Source organism: Asterias amurensis, chromosome 8 (genome assembly GCF_032118995.1).
Source record: "Asterias amurensis chromosome 8, ASM3211899v1".
Taxonomy (NCBI): domain Eukaryota; kingdom Metazoa; phylum Echinodermata; class Asteroidea; order Forcipulatida; family Asteriidae; genus Asterias; species Asterias amurensis.
The window spans coordinates 14543026-14562887 of record NC_092655.1 but is presented as its reverse complement, the minus strand read 5'-3'; the positions used below and the strand labels follow the sequence as shown (position 1 = coordinate 14562887).

The window sequence follows — 19862 nt, the reverse complement described above, 5'->3', positions numbered from 1 at the left end:
GCTTCCATTTTCCTCAAGAAATGGGGTATCTGCAACATATCCCAGATATTGTCAATGACATTGAATGGCCTCTGTAGTTTTGTTTCTCATCCTTGTCTACAAGGCCGTACTAATGTATTTGCTTTTATGTTAACTTGAATGTAATTTCAATCCTGGCTACCGACAGGTCATTTGTAAAAGACATTTCTTGTCTAATAATGTTATTTTTTAAGTTTTCTATGTTTTGTAAATTCTGTATATTTTGTGAATGAATAAAGTGTTTCTTTCGCAAAGTCAAAAAAAGTCAATCAATCATCAATCAATCAATCAATCAATCAAACATACATACAAACAAAAAAACAAACAAACAAACAAACAAACAAACAAACAAACAAACAATCAATCAATCAAACAATCAATCAAAATTTAATGGTTGAGCGCCAAAAATCAAAAGTTTGCTCTAAGGAGTGAAACATGTGAGCTTTAAGGAGGCTCTTGAATGAGGTAAGTGATCCGGCAGACCAAATTTGTAAAAGAAAGCTTAATTCCACATTTTAGGGGCATATAGGGAGAATGATCTCTCTGCAAAAGTTGAATAGCGAGTTCTTGGCCCAACAAAAAGGGAGCACTAGGTAGACCAACGAAGATGTCTTTGTTGAGACCTCAATTTGAGCATGTCCGTGATATATCCAGGAGCTTGCTTAAAATAGCATGCTTTATACATCAGGATCATAACTTTGAAAATGATTCTGTGAGTGATGGGAAGCCAATAAGGTTGATTAACAACTTTATGAAAGTCACAAAAATTACTTAACTCTCTCCTTCTCAAAAGTGTTAATGAAAATATTTTAGTACATTTACTTCCTCCTGTCTTGAACTGTCTTATCACAAGATCCAAAAACATAACACTGAAAACATACCCACTTGTCTGCAAGCAAAACCAATGAAATCAGGAACAGCAAAGATGGATTTTTCTGATGCTTCATTGCCACGTTCAAACTGGAAAAAGCAATTGAAAACAATTTCAGTTGGCTTAACGGTATCTGGATGTGTCTTTCAACTTCACTAATATCTTAGATCAGTCTTTGTGAACAAATGTTACTAATCGTCAGCTCATCATGGCTCTGCTTACCGCCGAATTCTGCACATACAATTAGCATTCTGCGCTTACATGCAAGCACCGAATTTCTGCGGTAGCTGTGTAAGTGATGAACGCCTAGTAATGTGGAGTATGCACGCACACAAGCAAAAATTTCCTGCTAACCCATGAAATACGCTTGACATAAGCAAGGAATTCCCTGCTTCCATAGCGCCAACTCTTAGCTTACGGTAAGCAGAGCCAAGAAATAAGCGCCTAGTCGTAAATTGCATTTTCATATCTGAAAAGATCAACGGGCATTCAATAAAGTATATGTTTAAATCTGAAGAACAAAAAATGGAAACAAAAATACATAAATGAATGTTTTTCTTCCGAAACGATTGGGCTTTTTTTTAACAAACAACTACTTTGGCGACAACTCTTGATCAATATATTGCATTTACCAGAAGAGCTCCAAAATGTTCAAACCCAGATTGATAAAATCCATAGAAATCGCACAAATGACCCTATAGTCATGAGATTAAAGAAAGACTTATAAAGTTACCTCAAAGAAATTGTTGAAAGCAATCCTCACTCTCAGCCTGGCATGATCAGAAGTTTCAACCTGAAAGGCACGACAGAAAAAATAGTAGAGTTTGAAGAATGTCTGTTTTACAAATTTATGTTTGTCCATTTGCCACTTACAAATTTGTCATGAAAACAATCAGCTGAAAACATACATGTGGGGACACCTTTTTTTTTTTTTTTTCCCAATTTATTTCACTTAAAAATAATTCTCTCAGGGAATGGCCAATATTACAAGCATGTCTGCTCATAATATTTTAGTTTGTGGGTGTCGAGGCTGAGCGGATAAGACCACCGAACTCAAGCTCTAGTGCTTTCTGTTCAGGGTGGTGGTTCGGAGGGACACTTGTGTCCCTGAGCTAGACACTTAACTATAATTGCTTCTCTCCACCCAGGGGTAAATGGGTACCTGTGTGGGCAGAGATGGTTCTTGTGGTTGATTTAGCAGAGTAGCGCATATTAAAGCCATTGGACCCTTTCGGTACAGAAAAAAAACAAAAAAGTTCACAGATTTACAAATAACTTACAGGGTTTACAGAAGGTAGTGGTGAAATACTTCTTTTGAAATATTATTCCATGAAATGCTTTACTTTTTGAGAAAACAGTAAAACAATATCAATTCTCGTTAACGAGAATTACGGATTTACTTTAAACACATGTCATGACACGGCGAAACGCGCGGATACAAGGGTGGGTTTTCCCGTTATTTTCTCCCGAATCCGATGACCGAATAAGCCCAAATTTTCACAGGTTTGTTATTTGATATAGAAGTTGTGATACACGAAGTGTGGGCCTTGGAAAATACTGTTTACCGAAAGGGTCCAATGGCTTTAATGTTGCACAGGCTGTATACTCCCCAGGGAGCTGAGATGGTTTAGGGAATGAATTAAGGCCCAATGACCAGGAATAATAATGTTGGAAGCGCTTTTAGACGCCCTTCGGGTGTGAAAAGTGCTATATAAAAAACTGGTTATTATTTTTACTATCATTAGTTTTATTGTGTACATCTACATTTATATAGGATTAAAACAATTGATTGGTTTCAAAAACGAAAGGAATACTTTGCCTTTAACCTACTTCTAATATATCTGTAATATAATCCGGTCCAAGCATCAGGCAGATTGTCTGCATGGCTTTCTCTACCTTCGGCTTACCAGCTAAGGGGGAACCAAAATAAAAAGCGTAGTTTTAAAATCATTGGAATAATAACTAGTATTTCTTTATTGTCTTCTTTTTTTGTCTACCTTTCTTAAAGGCAGTGGACACTATTGGCAATGACTCAAAATAATTATCAGCATAAAACCTCACTTGGGAACGAGTAATGGGGAGAGGTTGATAGTATAAAACAATGTGAGAAACGGCTCCCTCTGAAGTGGCGTAGTTTTCGAGAAAGAAGTAATTTTCCACGAACTTGATTTCGAGACCTCCGATTTATAATTTGAGGTCTCGAAATCAAGCATCTAAAAGGACACAACTTCGTGTGACAAGGGTGGTTTTTTTTTCTTTCATAGTTATCTTGCAACTCCGACAACCAATCAAGCTCAAATTTTCACAGGTTTATTTTATGCATATGTTGAGATACACCAAGTGAGAAGACTGGTCTTTGACAATTACCAATAGTGTCCAGTGTCTTTAAAACAAGATTAATTTTTGTTTTAACCCATACACCGATAAGTGTTAGCACTGTATACTCAGTACTTTCGCCGCGAGTCCTGTGAAAAAATATCACAGGCATATTACTCTATTATTCTAGAGCAGTGTCTTACCAACTAGACTACTGAGGTTGCCCGGTAGCTAGAAGCAGTTCGAATCCTATGTTTTGGCAGCGGGTACTATACCGCAACAATATATGGGTAAAACCAAAAAAAATATTCTTTATCCTCGATGCAAATTTAACACCTATTATTTCTTAAAGTAGTAGAGATGTTAAAACTTTGCTTCTATTTTGACTCTAGTCTCTTTTCATTTTGATTCAAGTCTTGTTAATAAAATCCCAGTCCAGTAAGGATTTATTGCCAAAGTTTGAGCCCTGTAATTAATTGTCAATAAATGACCAATACAAGATAATTCCAATAGAAGCGTACCACTCAGACTGAGAACGTTGAAGTCTTCTTGAGGACCAAGAATCACCATGTCAGGACCAAAGACAACACGGGCAGTCTTCTCCTGATACTTGTACACCTTGAAGAAAAAAAAAACATGATAGATGTTTAGTGGTGTTTAAAGCTTCTCATGGTATGAACAAGAAGATGTTATTCAAAATGGTAAATTTGCAGGTACAACCATGTGTACATCTCTTTTGTGGTAGTGTTGCCTCTGAAAAGAGCCGGTGCAGTCTCGACATTACAGCATAGAGTTATATTATAACTAGAGGGCGCACTGGCCTATATACGCGCCCTGGCATGCGCCCAGGCGGCCATTTTCTAAGTTGAACAAACAGGCATGCTTAGTGTGTGTTTGTGCGGCCATTTTGTAAGTTCAATAAACACGCGTCAGCGTTCAATAAACACAAACTCCAACGTGTACTTCATATTCAACGCATACATAATGGCGCGCGTGTCTAGTTCCGGTACCAGCGCGTTTGTGCAAGAAGCATCACCAGTGCGCCCTCTAGTTCTTATATATAACTCTATGCATTACACTCTGCTCATCGTCAGGAGACAAGACCACACTGGCTCTTTTCATAGCCAAAACTCCAACTGATCTTCTATTATAGTCTATATGACTTATCATTACTTACACACCATTACTTTTTCATCAAACAAAATATCTGATGAAACTTGTTGAGAGAAATAAAGTGAGGAAGCTGATTTTACAGTGGTTACATAAAATTAAAATAAATAAAAATTACATAAAAATAGATATTCTTTAGGTTAAAAAGGATATCATCTCACCTGCACTGCTGTGTTTCCAGGGCAACGGTACCTGACCACTCTGGTTTTATCTCTTTTCTAGGAAAAACAAAGACAAAAACACACATTTGAAAGCTTGTGTTATTGACAACGAAAGTTCTCTACACTTTCTCTTTGTGTTTTATAATATTTCAAATCAAAACACTGCACGAAATCTTCAAGAGGAGTTTACTACCAGGTGAAAAGGTTAGTAATAATAATAATAATAATAATAATAATTATAATATAGGTATTTATATAGCGCCTTAAACACAGATCAAAGCACTGAACAATGAATAAAACAAGAACAAAGCAAAGAAAGAAATATAAACAAAACCGCAAAGGATTAATGACGAGGCTGACTGAAAAAGTAAGTTTTGAGGTAATTTTTTAAAATGGCAGTAGAAGATGACTCCCTGATCAGTTTAGGTAATTCATTCCATTCCTTCGGCCCAGCAAGAAAAAAAGACTTGGAGCCGGCAGATCGAGAAGGCCTTTGCTCACAGAGAAGGGATTTACCAGAGGAGGAGCATAGACCTTCTCTGCCAGGTGTATAAGAAGACAATAGAACAGAAAGATAATTTGGAGCAAGACCCTGGGAGCATTTATAGACATAAAGAAGCAGCTTGAAAAGAATACGAACATGTATAGGAAGCCAGTCCAGTTGGGACCGAACATTGGAAGCAGCCAGGTCATAAAACTGTTTTAAATGGACCCTTTTCATGTCTGCGTCGCGCAGCCATTAGCCGTGTACAAAACAGCCCGATATTCCCTCATTTTGCCCCCCAAAATGTAAGTGCGCATGCACTAAAGTGTTTTGTCATAGCCTAAGTTTAAAGTGTTTTTTCATAGCCTACTCGGGTTTCCTACCTTGCCTGGGGTGTAGTCAGCATCAATGGATGATTCAAAGTAAGCTAGCTTTCTTATATCTCCTTCTCCATAACCACCTCCATTCCTACAAGTAATAATAATGAAATCATTAAAATACAATTCGTAATTTTGCTATTCTTGTATAGACGATGTGACCTGTTTACATTCAAACTGCCCTCTGTTGACAAAACACTACATACATCATGTTTCGCCGGGCACTGAGTTGCGGATTCATAGTAAGATTGCATACACTTTCTAGCTGGCTGCCAAAACACAAAGGTTTTGCACGGCGATATGCGCGCGGATCATGTTATGGTTTTCGTGTGACGTCAGAGGTCACACCGTCTATACATATGCCAGAATTGGCAAAAGTCCACCTTTGATTTAGATTTTTTTTAGGCTATCGTCAGGCATACTAAAAAAATTCCTAAAACCAGTTGAAAGCTGACCCTTGAAAGAAGTGGGGGGGGAGGAAATGAGTGGGTAAAAAATGGTTTTCAAAGGAGGATCGAATATCCGATATCCAATGTATCAAAAGTGCTAACTGCTAAACTGATGAAAATAAATTCAATGATGGTAGTGTGGAGGCCGGTTTGTTGAGCAAAAATGCATCCCCTTAAAAAAAGTCTAATATAGCGGACGTATCTACCAAACAAGGTACTCATGGCGCTGAATATATATACAAACTTTCAGAAAGATAGGTTATTGCAGTGATGGATTCTGAGACCCAATTATGTAGCACTTATAAGGGTTTACAAGGAGCTACGGTGCATTAAGCAGCCACAACCAGGAACACCGGGGCGAACCCCTTCTCTTTTCGATAAGTGCACTGGGTTCTTTTACATGCGTTACACAACACATGGGACCAACGGCTTTACGTCCCATCTGAAGGACGAAGCAATGGTAAAGTGTCTTGCTTAAGGACACAAGTGTCACGGCTGGGGAATCGAACCCACACTCTGCTGATCAGAAACACCAGAGTTTGAATTTGGTGTTCTTAACCGCTCGGCCACGACACTTCCACTTGAAGGTGATCTCCTGGCTGCCACCTTCCACGAGACCAGGGTGCAACCCTGGCTTCTTGGCATTTAATGGTTGTATGGCTTCTGACTGGTACCCCCCAAACAAATACAAACAACAGAAGTAATATCTGGACCTGCAAGCCGATTTATTGAAGAACAAAACTGTTTTGTTCCTCTAACAAAACCAGGAAACCAAAACCAGGGAGGGAGGTTTGTTTGTCAAAAGTCTGAGGCTCGTCACAAGTCTGGATGGTGAATTGTCAAAGAAGACCTGTTGAAATCAGTAAATTTAAAAGCATCGGTTCTGGCATTATGTATGATGAAATTTAAGAGTGTCAACTCACTGCAGAATTTTCACGACTAAAGGAGGCAGATCTTTTTCCCAGAGTTGTTCATCCGCAGTCAGAAGATAAGAGTCAGGACCCATCACTGCTCGAACCTAGACAGTCAAAATATATTCAGCATACATGATGTTGTCTGGTGCGAATAATAATAATGAATACAATAATTTTGAGTGAGTGATTTTCAAACCATTTTTGCCCCATCACTGCACCAACCTAGAAAGTCAAAATACATTTAAAGCATACATCATTTTTCAGGTGCGAATATTAATAATGAGAATAATATTATTTAGTTTTATGCTTTTTAAAACCAATTTAACTCCATAACTGCACGAACCTAGAGAGTCAAAATACATGCAGCATACTGTACATCATTTTCTGGTGTGAACAACAACATTGAATATGGTAATTTTGGTGTGTGCTTTTCAAAACAAATTTCGCCCCATCACTGCACAAACCTAGCACAGGAAAGTATTGCTTTAAAGGCAGTGGACACTATTGGTAATTACTCAAAATAATTTTCAGCATAAAACCTCACTTGGTAATGAGTTATGGGGAGAGGTTGATAGTATAAAACATTGTGATAACACGGCTCCCTCTAAAGTAACGTTGTTTTCGAGAAAGAAGTAATTTTCCACAAGTTTGATTTCGAAACCTCAGATTTAGAACTTGAGGTCTTGAAATCAAGCATCTAAAGCACACAACTTTATGTGACAAGAGTGTTTTTTTCTTTTATTCTTATCTTGCAACTTTGACGACCGATTGAGCTCAAATTTTCACAGGTTTTAATATTGGTTCTGTTCAGAAAGTGTCCATTGGCTTTAAATGCAAAAGAACCATTAAAACCAGTCTCGGAAACAGCAGTTTTGGCTGTGGTGCACATTCAATGGCGAATTGTTTCACAGTGCCAAGCAGAGTATTTGCAACTACAAGAAAATTAAAAAAACAACTTATTGATCATTAAATTCAAGTGGCAAATGATATTACCTTGCCTGTTTTCAAGTTGCGTACATAGATGCCTTCCAAATCATCAAGGGGTATAGCTTGCCTGTAAAAAAAAGTAAAAACAGAGAAATATTTGTTATCATATCCAAGCCTTTATTGCAAACTATGGGCTTTCTTAATACACCAGGGGCTCCGGCTCAACCTGACACTTGCGTCAGTAGACACTATTGGTAATTGTCAAAGACCAGTCTTCTCACTTGGAGTATCTCAACATATGGATAAAATAACAAACCTGTGAAAATTTGAGCTCAATCGGTCATCGAAGTTGCAAGATAATAATGAAAGAAAAAACACTATTGTCACACAAAGTTGTGTGCTTTCAGATGCTTGATTTCGAGACCTCAAATTTTTAACTTGAGGTCTCGAAATAAAATTCGTGGAAAATTACTTCTGTCTCGAATACTACGTCACTTCAGAGGGAGCCGTTTCTCACAATGTCTTATACTATCAACCTCTCCCCTTTACTCATTACCAAGTAAGTTTTTATGCTAAAAATTATTTTGAAAATTACCAATAGTGTCCACTGCCTAAATAAGCAAGACACTGAACCATTGCTTCGTCCTTCGGATGGGACGTAAGGTCATTGGTCCCATGTGTTGTGTAATGCATGTAAAAGAACCCAGTGCACACATCGAAAAGAGAAGGGGTTCGCCCTGGTGTTCCTGGCTGTGGCTGCTGTATGCGCGCGTAGCACCTTGTAAACAATTATAAGGTGCTAAATAAATGGGTCTCAAAATTCATCACTACAATAACCCATCTTTCTGAAAGTTTGTCATACTCAGCGCCTTGAGTACCTTGTTTTGTAGATACATAAGACTTCGATATTATATTATTATTAAGCACTCTGCCACGCTCAGCTGGCAAACTCAAAGAGGAGGATGACTTGGTGGATGTTCATACTAACCTGACTAGGGTTTGATTACCCTGGTCCACAACCTTCACTTGAACAGGTGGAATGTAGCAAATTGGACCCTTAATCATCCAGCGATTACCAGGAATCCTCTTCTTGGACTTCCCTGAATCAGACAAACAAAATACAGTTCATCCGGTATTATATTCATAACAGCTCTGATACCTAACTAAAAATAAAAAAATAAAAACCTTTTCTCTAACAAACACCAACCCCAAAATACAGCAAATAAATTTTGTTTGAGGTTGATCTTTAATATGCCACTTGTGGATTACCACAAAACCTTTTCTTGGATTTTGAATTTCAACGGGGGCAAATTTCATGGCTCTGTTTACCGCGTAACTCTGCCTATAAAATCACATCACAACATGTAGTGAGTGTTTTTAAATATTTTTTGACAATCAGACAATATGGGCCCAATTTCATGGCTCTGCTTATCGCCAAACTCTGCGCTTACAATCACCTTCTCTGCTTACTGCACTAGCTGTGTAAGCAAAGAAAGCCTAGTGACATGAAGTATGCACGCGCACAAGTAAAAAAAAAAAACCTACTAACCCGTGAAACACGCTTGACATAAGCACATCATTCCCTGCCATAAGCGGCAGTTGATTTCACTGAGCACTATCTCGAGTAAGAAGGAGTAACTCATCCTAACCTAGGATGGGTTAAATGCGACCTAACGTCTTTCGATATGGAATTGAACTATTCCTAAGTCCGAAGATTAATCCTAAGTACGGAAGAGTTTGGTCAAATCGACGGCAGAGCCATTAAATTGGGACTTACCTGGCATAGTATCATCTTCAAACTCATTGATAGCCTGGAGAACAATAGCCTGATCTTCAGACAATACAAACTGCTCCTGTATACCATTCTTAATGAATTCACCTGCCAAATCCAATGACAAAGAGCTAGTCAGAAACAGCAACATAAGACTCTTCTCTAGAATTGCAAAGGTTGTGGGTTTGAATCCCACCCACCAATATGCCTGTGATTTTTTTCACAGAGCTCGGGAAAGTACTGAGTGTACAGTGCTTAAACACATCAGTATGCATGGGTAAAACCCAAAAATTATATTTGTTATCTCCGATGAAAATTTCCATCTGTTAAATAGCAACATCGCGGACAAATTTACATTAAAAAAAATCACTAATAATTTAATGAAGAAAACTCAGCTATAAAATACTTCAAACATATCATGGGAATAATGGATTGGGTTTGGGCTGGGTGGAGTGTCCTGTGGCCGAGTGGTCTTGGGCGGTGGCCTCAAGCTCTAATTTACAGTATGTGAGTTTTTAAAAATCCTGGCCTTGTCGGTCGCGACACTTGTGTTCTTCAGCAAGGCACTTTATAATAATTGCTTCTCTCCACCTCGGAGTATAAATGGGTACCGGCGAGAGTTGGGGAGTAACTTGCAATGGAATGGACTCCTGTCCATCCAGGGGGATTAGAAATATTCTCAGTCGTTCAATGCTATGGAAACCAGGTATACACACCGGACACCAGACAGACTTTACTTTACTTTTGGATGGGTGTATGACAGGTTTAGGCATATAATTAAAGCAAACAATTAATTTAATCCAATACAAAACTATGTGCTTTGTTTACAAATGCCTTTATAATTATCTGGGCCTTACATAATTAAAATCATGCTTGGTTTTGTATACCCCAAGAAGAGTCGGCTTGTGGTCATCAAAAGACACTACCTGTTTTGAGAACAAAACTTATCACAGATCTCTGGAATCAGCTGCTGAAAAACCTTCTCTTTTGTAGCCCCTAAGCTTTTGAATAGTCTCCCCCCCCCCCTGCGCTCTGCTGATTCACTTCATATTTTCAAGAAGCATCTGAAATCACACCTGCTCCCGCAATGATTGTTTGCTTTTATGATTTTAGTTTAATAGTTTAGTAATTTTGTATCATTGGTTGCCATGTTCCTTTTGCTGTATATCATCACAAACAACTGTGGTCTTGATGAAATGATGGTAAAACATTAATGTAGGCCTATTGTATTGTATGGGTCTGTTATACCAAGGAAAGTGAAGAAAATAGTCAGACATACCTGGATGAAGGAAGAAGCTTGTTTGACCCTTACGGAGCTCCTCACATCCTAACTGGGCGTGGCCATCTGCATCTACCGGGTTGCACACCACACAGTATTGACTCTTCTCAAGGACTACCTTGGTGATGGACTGAACTGCTTTCTACAATAGGGAGTGTTTCACATTAGTAATAATAATATCTAAGTCTTATATAGCGCACGTATCTACCAAACAAGGTACTCAAGGCACTGAGTATACATACAAACTTTCAGAAAGATAGGTTATTGCAGTGATGAATTCTGAGACCCTATTATTTAGCACCTTAAATAAGGATTAACAAGGTGCTACGGCACATACAGCAGCCACAGCCAGGAACACCGGGGCTAACCCCTTCTCTTTTCGATAAGTGTACTGGGTTCTTTTACATGCGTTACACAACACATGGTACCAACAGCTTTAAGTCCCATCCGAAGGATGAAGCAATGGAGCAACTCTTTGTGAAATCGACCCCTGTAATCTTTCTAAGATAACCAACAGTTCACTTTTTGTGCAACAAGTTTGAATGTTGAATTTCCTGTGCGTATTACCTCTCCTATTTCTGGGATGTACATTTCAGTGTCGTCCACTGTGACCAGCCACTCCTCGCCAGCCTGTCTGAGACGGCCCAGGGCATCTCTGCAGCTATGCTCGGCAAGAAGGTGTAACGCCACTTCTTGTTTCAATATGTAGGCCGAGACAACCTCAACCACCTGACATTGTTAAAAGGGAATTTATCATTATTATTTTTTGGACCTCAAGAATACAATAATAACAAGTGCAAATACAAGGCATTAAAAGGAACAAAGAAACCTAAACAGCAAACAAATAAATAATAAAATATTTTCATCCAGTACGCGCTAATCCACCAATCAGATGCTCGACCTACTAGGGGGATAAAAACATATATGCTACGACCTCTGTTTTATATCCTACTTCCTCTGTTTTTACACAGTGCGTATTGTGAAAGTCATTTTGTCACGCTCCGTGTACGGACAGTACAAAAATTACATTCTAAACTTTGTGCGCGTGAAATAACGCTCTGAAGTTTTTAACTGTGCACGTTGCAAGTGAGACTGGAAGTGAAATACGAAAAAATATAGCGAGTCTGCGCCCCATATCCAACTCAGCCTTTGGCCTCGTTGGATATGGGATGCGGAAGCGCTATATTTTTTCGTATTCCACTTACATGTATACTATCTGTTTGGTAATCACTCTTAAAATTATTGACAATAAAAAAAATTGGTTAGAAGCCTATACAGCAGTTTTCGATAGTATTTATTATTAACAAGTTCTTATATAGCGCATTTCACAATAAACTGTATCAATGCGCTTTACATTAGTCCCCTGGTCATAGGGCCAATAAACATCCCTTTAATCTTTCTCAGCTCCCATTAGGGAGTATACAGCCCCGAGCTGCCGTGGCGCTCCGAAAGCTTTTGATTCACAATATCAACCTCTACCCTCGCAGGTACCCATTTATACCCCTGGGTGAAGAGAAGCGATTATAGTAAAGTATCTTGCTCAAGGACACAAGTGTCACGACCGGGATTCGAACCCATATAAAGCATTTTGTGAAACATTTCATTTCAAAGTAATGTGGTGATGTAAAAATACATCAGTTTTTATGCCCCAAAGTTTGAATCTGAGAAGCATGACTGGATACAAATTTTCAGACTGTGTAATTCCTATGGGGGTTTATCTCTCTCTGTGGACATAACTGCTGCGGATTTTTGCCGATACCTCAAAAACGGTCCACTGGTAAAAGAGTGCCAGAACAATGTGACTCCATTTTTGTGAGCATGTTCGAAGAGACCACTTGACAACTTGTGAAGTACACTTATACTTCTAAATAGTTTGAATGAATTTTTGACTGTTTTAATAATGATAATAATAAAAGAAAATATGTCCCATAGCATCTAAAGGACCAATCATTCAAAGGTGCTGGTTGGTAGCAAATCGACTGTGGTTCCAACGTAAGATTGAAAAGATAGGTATTAAGATTGTGTTTAAATGATGAAAGATCAGTTGTGTCCCTCAACTCATCTGGCATGGGCTTCCAGTGATGTGGTACACAGCTGGAAAAAGCCCGCTCACGGTAGCTTGCCAGGAACAGATAGGGAACAGATAATATCAGTGATAAAGAAGATCTGAGGCCTTGTCGCGGGTTGCAACAAGTCTTGAATGTAGGATGGAGCTAATCCATGAAGGGTTTTGGATGTAAAGAGCAGAACTGTATTCTGTTCTGTATTTAAAGGAACATCACAGAATTTGTAAGAAAACAACAGTCTAAAAGATCACATATTTTCATAAAACTTACATGGTCAAATGATGATAGAAGAAAACATCCCTTGAAATATTTCTGTCTGAAATGCCATATTTGATGAGAAAATAAATCCATAATTTCCTGTATGGAATTTATCACTCAGTCAACATTTTATTAAAAATAAAATATTTGTATCATGCAAAGTGTGTAATTGGTTTTTAACTATTTTCTTGCAACCCAGATGGCCGATCGATCTCAGTTTATGTATATGGTGAATTAAAGCCATTGGACACTTTCGGTACAGGAAGAAAAAAAAAGTTCACAGATTTACAAATAACTTGGGTTACAGAAGGTAGGGGTGAAAGAAAACAGTGAAAGAAAACAGTAAAACAATATCAATTCTCGTTAATTACGGATTTATTTTAAACACGTCATGACACGACGAAATACGTGGATACACGGATGGGTTTTCCCGTTGTTTTCTCCCGACTCCGATGACCGATTAAGCCCAAATTTTCACAGGTTTGTTATTTGATATAGAAGTTGTGATGCACGAAGTGTGGGTCTTGGACAATACTGTTTACCGAAAGGGTCCAATGGCTTTAAAGAAAGTGCTACACTGCTAGTAACTGTTTTATTAGCAAAAACCAATCCTGTATTGTCCCTTTAACAGAAATCCGACGAGGATTATGTCCTTTAGATGTTAAAGGGGTTGAACGAGAAGCCTTACCTCTTCAAATACACCTGGGAGATATGCTCCTTCCTTCCTGACCATCCACTCTTCACCGGCAACACGGGTGCTACAAAGAAATAATACAGTAGTATCAAATATTGATCTTAATTACCATTTAACATCTCACAATCATACTGGAGACAGATCATTCATCACAACCTCCACTGTTATGAATTGGAACAATATCCCAAAGCATTAAATGCACTGGGGTGGATTTCACAGAGAGTTAAGACTAGTCTTATCTCGAGTTAGGACCAGTTACTCGTCCTAAATTAGGACTAGCCTTAAGTTTTTAATATCTCTTAGAACTAGTCTTAAAGTCTAGTCTAATTACTTAAAATAATTATTAGTACAAAACCTTACTTGGTAACGAGTAATGGGGAGCTGTTGATAGTATAAAACATTGTGAGAAACGGCTCCCTCTGAAGTAACGTAGTTTTGGAGAAAGAAGTAATTTTCCACAAATTTGATTTTGCGACCTCGGAATTAGATTTTGAGGTCTCGAAATCAAGCATCTGAAAGCACACAACTTTGTGTGACAAGGGTGTTTTTCCTTCCATAATTATCTCGCAACTTCGACGACCAATTGAGCTCAAATTTTCACAGGTTTGTTATTTTATGCATGTGTTGAGATACACTAAGTGAGAAGACTGGTCTTTGACAATTACCAATAGTGTCCACTGCCTTTAAGTTAGGACTACATGTAGTCCTAACTCTCTGTGAAATCGACCCCTGGTGGACTTATTTGGTTAATACTCAAAATATATATTAGCATAAAATCAACACTCCTCCCAAAGGGAGATTTAAACATGGGTCATACTCACAAGTATAGTTCAGGGAAATATACAAAAGCATTATGCTTAAACTTTTTCCCTGCATGTTGACTATAACGTTAATTTTTGTAGTTATTATCTTCAAATTCTATACATTGCATTGGTCCTTCATTATTATATTCATCGATATGTGTTTTCTCGTGTATGCTTAAATTGTTATTGTCGGCATGAACATTTTGAAAAATGACATTTTGAGAAAGGCAAGATACGCTGTTTTGCTATAGAAACATGATGCCAGTGTTAAAAAAAGCCAAGGTAAATAGGCCCACTTCTCTTATCTTATCTCTCTTATCTCTTCAGTCTCCTGACGATGACTAGAGCAAGCTAGTCGAAACGTTGAGACCAATTTAAGAACTCACTGTAGTGCAGTTAATAACGATCCTGTAGGTTAAAGTAGTAGTCCCAGCAACTGTTCTATACCTTCCACCCAGGTAGCAGAACAATTCTTTTCAGAACTGAGAACAATCCCGAACAATCCGATAACGCTACTTAGCGGTAGTAGAATATAGAAAGACAATTCTCTAAAGAACGAACTCTACCTGGCAAGTAGATACACACATTTTGTTCCAGCAAACCAAAATATATATTGATACCTCATCATGCAATGCCTCAAATCATATAATAGATGGGAAATGTTATACTCACATCCAAAGTATGCCTTTGAAACTATGAAATAAAATAACTCCCATAATTTATCCAGAAATGATCTGATAGATGAAACCCAAACTTTTATGTATAAGGCGTGTTTTGCCATCAAAGGGCAGTTCTTTTATTTCCAAAACTCAACATCCATAGCTTTGATCATCACAAACAAATACTTACATTCCTTCTCTGTCTGTATATTCTTGGCTTGCTCTCAAATGTAGCGCTTCTCCTTGACCTATCACTTTAGGCTCAATCCATGCCACTATTTTCTGTAAAAAAAAAACAAATTTATTGCATTCACAATTTTTTAAGCAATTCCTTCACAAAAGATATACATTGTGGCCCAAGTATTTGTCCCCTTCTTTCTGTATGCTTACGCTCCCTCTGTCACTTTGGTTGGTTAGAATGGTAGAAGTTTGCACCAGCCAATTCTATTTTTCGAGTTTTGTTCTGTAAATTCATGAGAAATAACAAATTAAAATTTGAAAAGAATGGAGAGAAAAAAGAAAAAAAAACTAGTCTCAGATACTCATGGATTTAAATGTTTGATGATCCCTTCCAACATACATGTAAAAAGTACACAGAACAGGTTTACGGGTTAATGAGCACAAAAATTTGCTTACGGGTAAACAGCTTAATGAAATTGGGACCTGGTCATGTGTCTACCATATCTCGAAATGGCTTTACGGCACTGCTTACCACAGAACTGTGTGCTTATAAGGTCCATAGGCGCTGTGTATAAGCATGGAGGTAAATAAGTCCACAAGACTTCTGCAATAAGCATTTTCATGAATTTGGCCCCAATTGCTTCTGGGTTACTTACAGAATATGAAGTGGGGTGATAGGTCAAAGGTCCCTCAAGCTGCCAGAGGTCACCGGCTAGTCTCTCAACCCCATCAGCTTCATGGTCAAGGACAGCTTTCAGACGAATGGCTTGATTAGGTTTGACCACAGGCAGGGGCTGGATAGCCTTGCTGTACCCTAAAAACAAGTAAAAGTTTAAAACCCAAAATACAATTCAAGCCATTACTTTTGTTAGTTTCTAGAAATTACAAACAAAATCACTCCATATATCCAACTAACAAGGAGAAAAGCTTATCCAAGAAATATAATGAAAGATGCTCCCTTTAACCTTTAACCCCTTTCCCACTACTCAGGTGTCATTGCCCTCTCAGGGAAAGATGGCCAGCCTTTTCATACGATGGTCACTTTACCCCTGGTCTACCCCCGGTCTGCCCTGGCAAATGGGCATACCTCAGGGAATAACCACCCCTGCTCTGGAGTAGGGGTAAGCGGTAAAACCCTGGAGTATTCTTGAAATGTGCAACCGGTCGGAACCCTGTGAAGAAGGGATAAAGTATGAAAGTGAGCTGGTTAATCATGGGGTACAACAAAGTCCAGGGGCCTCCCCATCCCAGAACTGTATTCCACGGGATATGAGAGATACAGTGTGAAAAGGGATATTTACCCTTCTAATTTCATAAGCCTATGTTTCGGTCTCCAGAGAAAACTTTTGCAATCGTTTTTCCAAAACCTTGCAGGACGTAAAAACAAATCTGTATAAATTTAGCCCAAGTAAGCTTAAGTGTTCTAAAGCTAGGAGAACAAAAGAAAGCCATCAAAACAATAAGGCACTACAGCAGGCCTTGAACTTCACTCTTAAAGGGCCACAATATTTTCCCTATGGTAAGGGAAATTTCTATGACAAAAACATAAACGTGTATTGGAACTTTGCACAGGGCACCAAGGCAACAGACCATTGCGAATTGACTAATCACAACCCGTTGCGCCACCAAAAGTCTGACAAAATAAAGTCTGACATGCGTGCACGTATAAAGAGTTAGAATAGAATAGAATAGAGTTATTTTATTGTCCACGTTAAAAACATAGAAACTTGACATCCACTGGCCAAATTACAAGTACACACAATCAATACAAAAACTATTTAAGTTACAAAATAAGTTTAGTTAGAAATACAAAGCAACAAAATACAAAAGACCTGCACACTAAAACAATGCACCAGCCAAAACAACGCCAACCGGTCACAATAGGACATCAAGACAACAACAGGCTGGGGGAAAAAAACACTACTCCTAACCCCTTGTAGCCGCCCGTGACCAGATAACGCTGCCCCGACCAATCCATTCCAACAGTGCGAGCAATACATTAAATACAAAACCATGGTAAAAAGTTGTGCAGAATGGCATTGGAGAGGCTCACATGTTCTTGCTGACTTGGCGCCAGGGGCAGAGCCTAATGGATCGGTCTATTGCTGTGGGTTATTGTCAGGCCTGAAACAGTCATAGTTGACACTTTGTTCTGTTGTTGTGACATGACAGTGTTACCGTATGACCACTCTGATTAGCAAGAAGGAAATGGTGAATTACCTTGTGATGATGACTGTAGCGCTCCAACACCTTCCAGTATCTCTCCAGGGTACAATGGAAATGGATCCTAGATTAGATCAAGTTAAATAGAAGATACATTTGAAGAAATAATAATAATAATAATATTGAAGTCTTATATAATGCACGTATCTACCAAACAAGGTACTCAAGGCGCTGAGTATAATATACAAACTTCCAAAAAGACAAGTTATTACCTGTAGTGATGGATTCTGAGACCCAATTATGTAGCACCCGATACGGGTTTACAAGGTGCTACGGCGCATACAGCAGCCACATCCAGGAATATCAGGGCGAACCCCTTCTCTTTTCGATAAGTGCACTAGGTTATTTTATGTGCGCTACACAACACACGGGACCAACAGCTTAATGTCCCATCTGAAGGACGAAGCAATGGTTATGTGTCTTGCTTGCTGGGAATTCAAACCCAAACTCTGCTGATCAGAAACACCAGAGTTTGAATTCGGTGCTCTTAACCGCTCGGCCCTGACACTTCCACTACACTTTATTTTATGGTATAAAGTATTTTGAGAAACATTTCATTTCGGAGACAGTTTTAGACAAGAGAGGAAAACCCTAGATAATTATTCTCTGGAAAGCATAGCGCTTGGGAAGTGAACGGATACAAGTTCTGTGGGATAACACAAAGTGGTATGTCTGTGGATATATTTTAATTTTTTTGCAGGGCCAAGGAAAGCGTCGAGTATACAGTGCTTATAACAAAATGTATACAATCTTCTATACATGTGTGTACATCCTAAATGCAATATTTACCTACATTGTTTTTTATCAAAAAATATACTGTTTTTCTGGTAATTTCGAAATTGTCTTTGTAACTGTCAATCCTAAATAACTGGCTGGTTGCTTTGTTATTTAGGGGTGTCAATGGGTGTGATGCATCTCGCTATATATCTTTTACACTTGTTTTACGTGTCAGAATAATGCTTTATAATAATTTGATTTAAAAAAAACTGCATTAACACAACAGACTCCCACATGTACCTGATGAAAGCGAACGTCAATGTGGCCATGCTTTAGCTGACATTGTTGACCTGCTTCATAATTACTGTAGGAAAAAGAAACAAAATATTGATTGGGATTAATCAAATTTATGGATCCTGATCTTGTCAGAGACAAATATCTGAACTTTTTTTCTGACCATAGTGTTAGCCAGAGAGGGGTGTCTTGGTGTCTTTTGGACACCCTGTTTTAAAGACACTGGACACTGTTGGTAATTGTCAAAGACAAGTCTTCATAGTTGGTGTATCACAACATAATATGCATGAAATAACAAACCTGTGAAAATTTGAGCTCAATCAGTCGTCAAAGTTGCGAGATATTAATGAAAGAAAAAAACACCCCCGTCGCACAATGGTCACACGAAGTTGTGTGCTTGATTTTGACACCTCAAATTCCAAATCTGAGGTCTCGAAATCAAATTCGTGGAAAATTACTTCTTTCTGGAAAACTTTGTCATTTCAGAGGGAGCTGTTTCTCACAATGTTTTATACTATCAACCTGTCCCCATTACTAGTTAACAAGGAAGTTTTTATGACAATATTTATTTTGAGTAATTACCAATAGTGTCCACTGCCTTTAAAGTTGTATGCCATTGCTTATAATACTACCTTTTATTTTTTTCAAAGGACAAAATATGCAATTGGGAAAGAATGCGCAATGACATTCTCTGACTGTCAGATGTGCATCTCATATCCAACTCCACCTCTTAGCCATCGTTTTGAAAACAAATTTTTGGAATTCAACATGCTGAGAACTATGCGTCAAAAAAAATCAATGGGCCTACTACACAATGTCATATTATTTCCATACACAGGGGTTTATGCCTGTCCAACATCAAAACAGTAAATATACAGTTTCGAACGAAATAAACTAGACTCCCTGCGCGGAGAGTGTGGGCCTTGTTTTATCAAAAAATCAATGGGCCTACTACACAATGTCATATTATTTCCATACACAGGGGTTTATATGCCTGTCCAACATCATAACAGTAAATATACATGTACCAATTGGCAAAATATAGGAAGACACGCATATTTCAGGCCTTGGACTTTGCTTTGCTGAAGGGGCACAGCAATTTTTCTCTGACAAGGGGCACTTGTATGGGAAGAATGTAAGTTTGTATTTGAACCTTGCAGAGGGCACCACAGCAAAAGCACAGGGCACCATGGCACATGCTGTGGGTGTTGAGGCCTTTTTTTTGTAGGCC

General features: G+C 38.4%; 1 protein-coding gene across 1 annotated transcript in view; it reads right to left on the bottom strand.

Annotated features, from left to right (window-relative positions):
• LOC139940566 (major vault protein-like) overlaps nt 1-19862 on the bottom strand; it is a 37059-nt gene that overhangs the window by 12865 nt on the left and 4332 nt on the right. The window contains exons 3-19 of the mRNA XM_071936872.1: nt 18638-18701; nt 17618-17684; nt 16054-16211; nt 15408-15499; nt 13750-13819; nt 11305-11466; nt 10738-10879; nt 9465-9566; nt 8676-8787; nt 7754-7814; nt 6770-6864; nt 5404-5488; nt 4537-4593; nt 3727-3823; nt 2720-2799; nt 1623-1682; nt 900-978 (exon numbers count right to left, since the gene is read on the bottom strand). Coding sequence (XP_071792973.1) covers nt 900-978; nt 1623-1682; nt 2720-2799; nt 3727-3823; nt 4537-4593; nt 5404-5488; nt 6770-6864; nt 7754-7814; nt 8676-8787; nt 9465-9566; nt 10738-10879; nt 11305-11466; nt 13750-13819; nt 15408-15499; nt 16054-16211; nt 17618-17684; nt 18638-18701 — 1583 coding nt within the window. The remainder of the gene's footprint in view (nt 1-899; nt 979-1622; nt 1683-2719; nt 2800-3726; nt 3824-4536; nt 4594-5403; nt 5489-6769; nt 6865-7753; nt 7815-8675; nt 8788-9464; nt 9567-10737; nt 10880-11304; nt 11467-13749; nt 13820-15407; nt 15500-16053; nt 16212-17617; nt 17685-18637; nt 18702-19862) is intronic.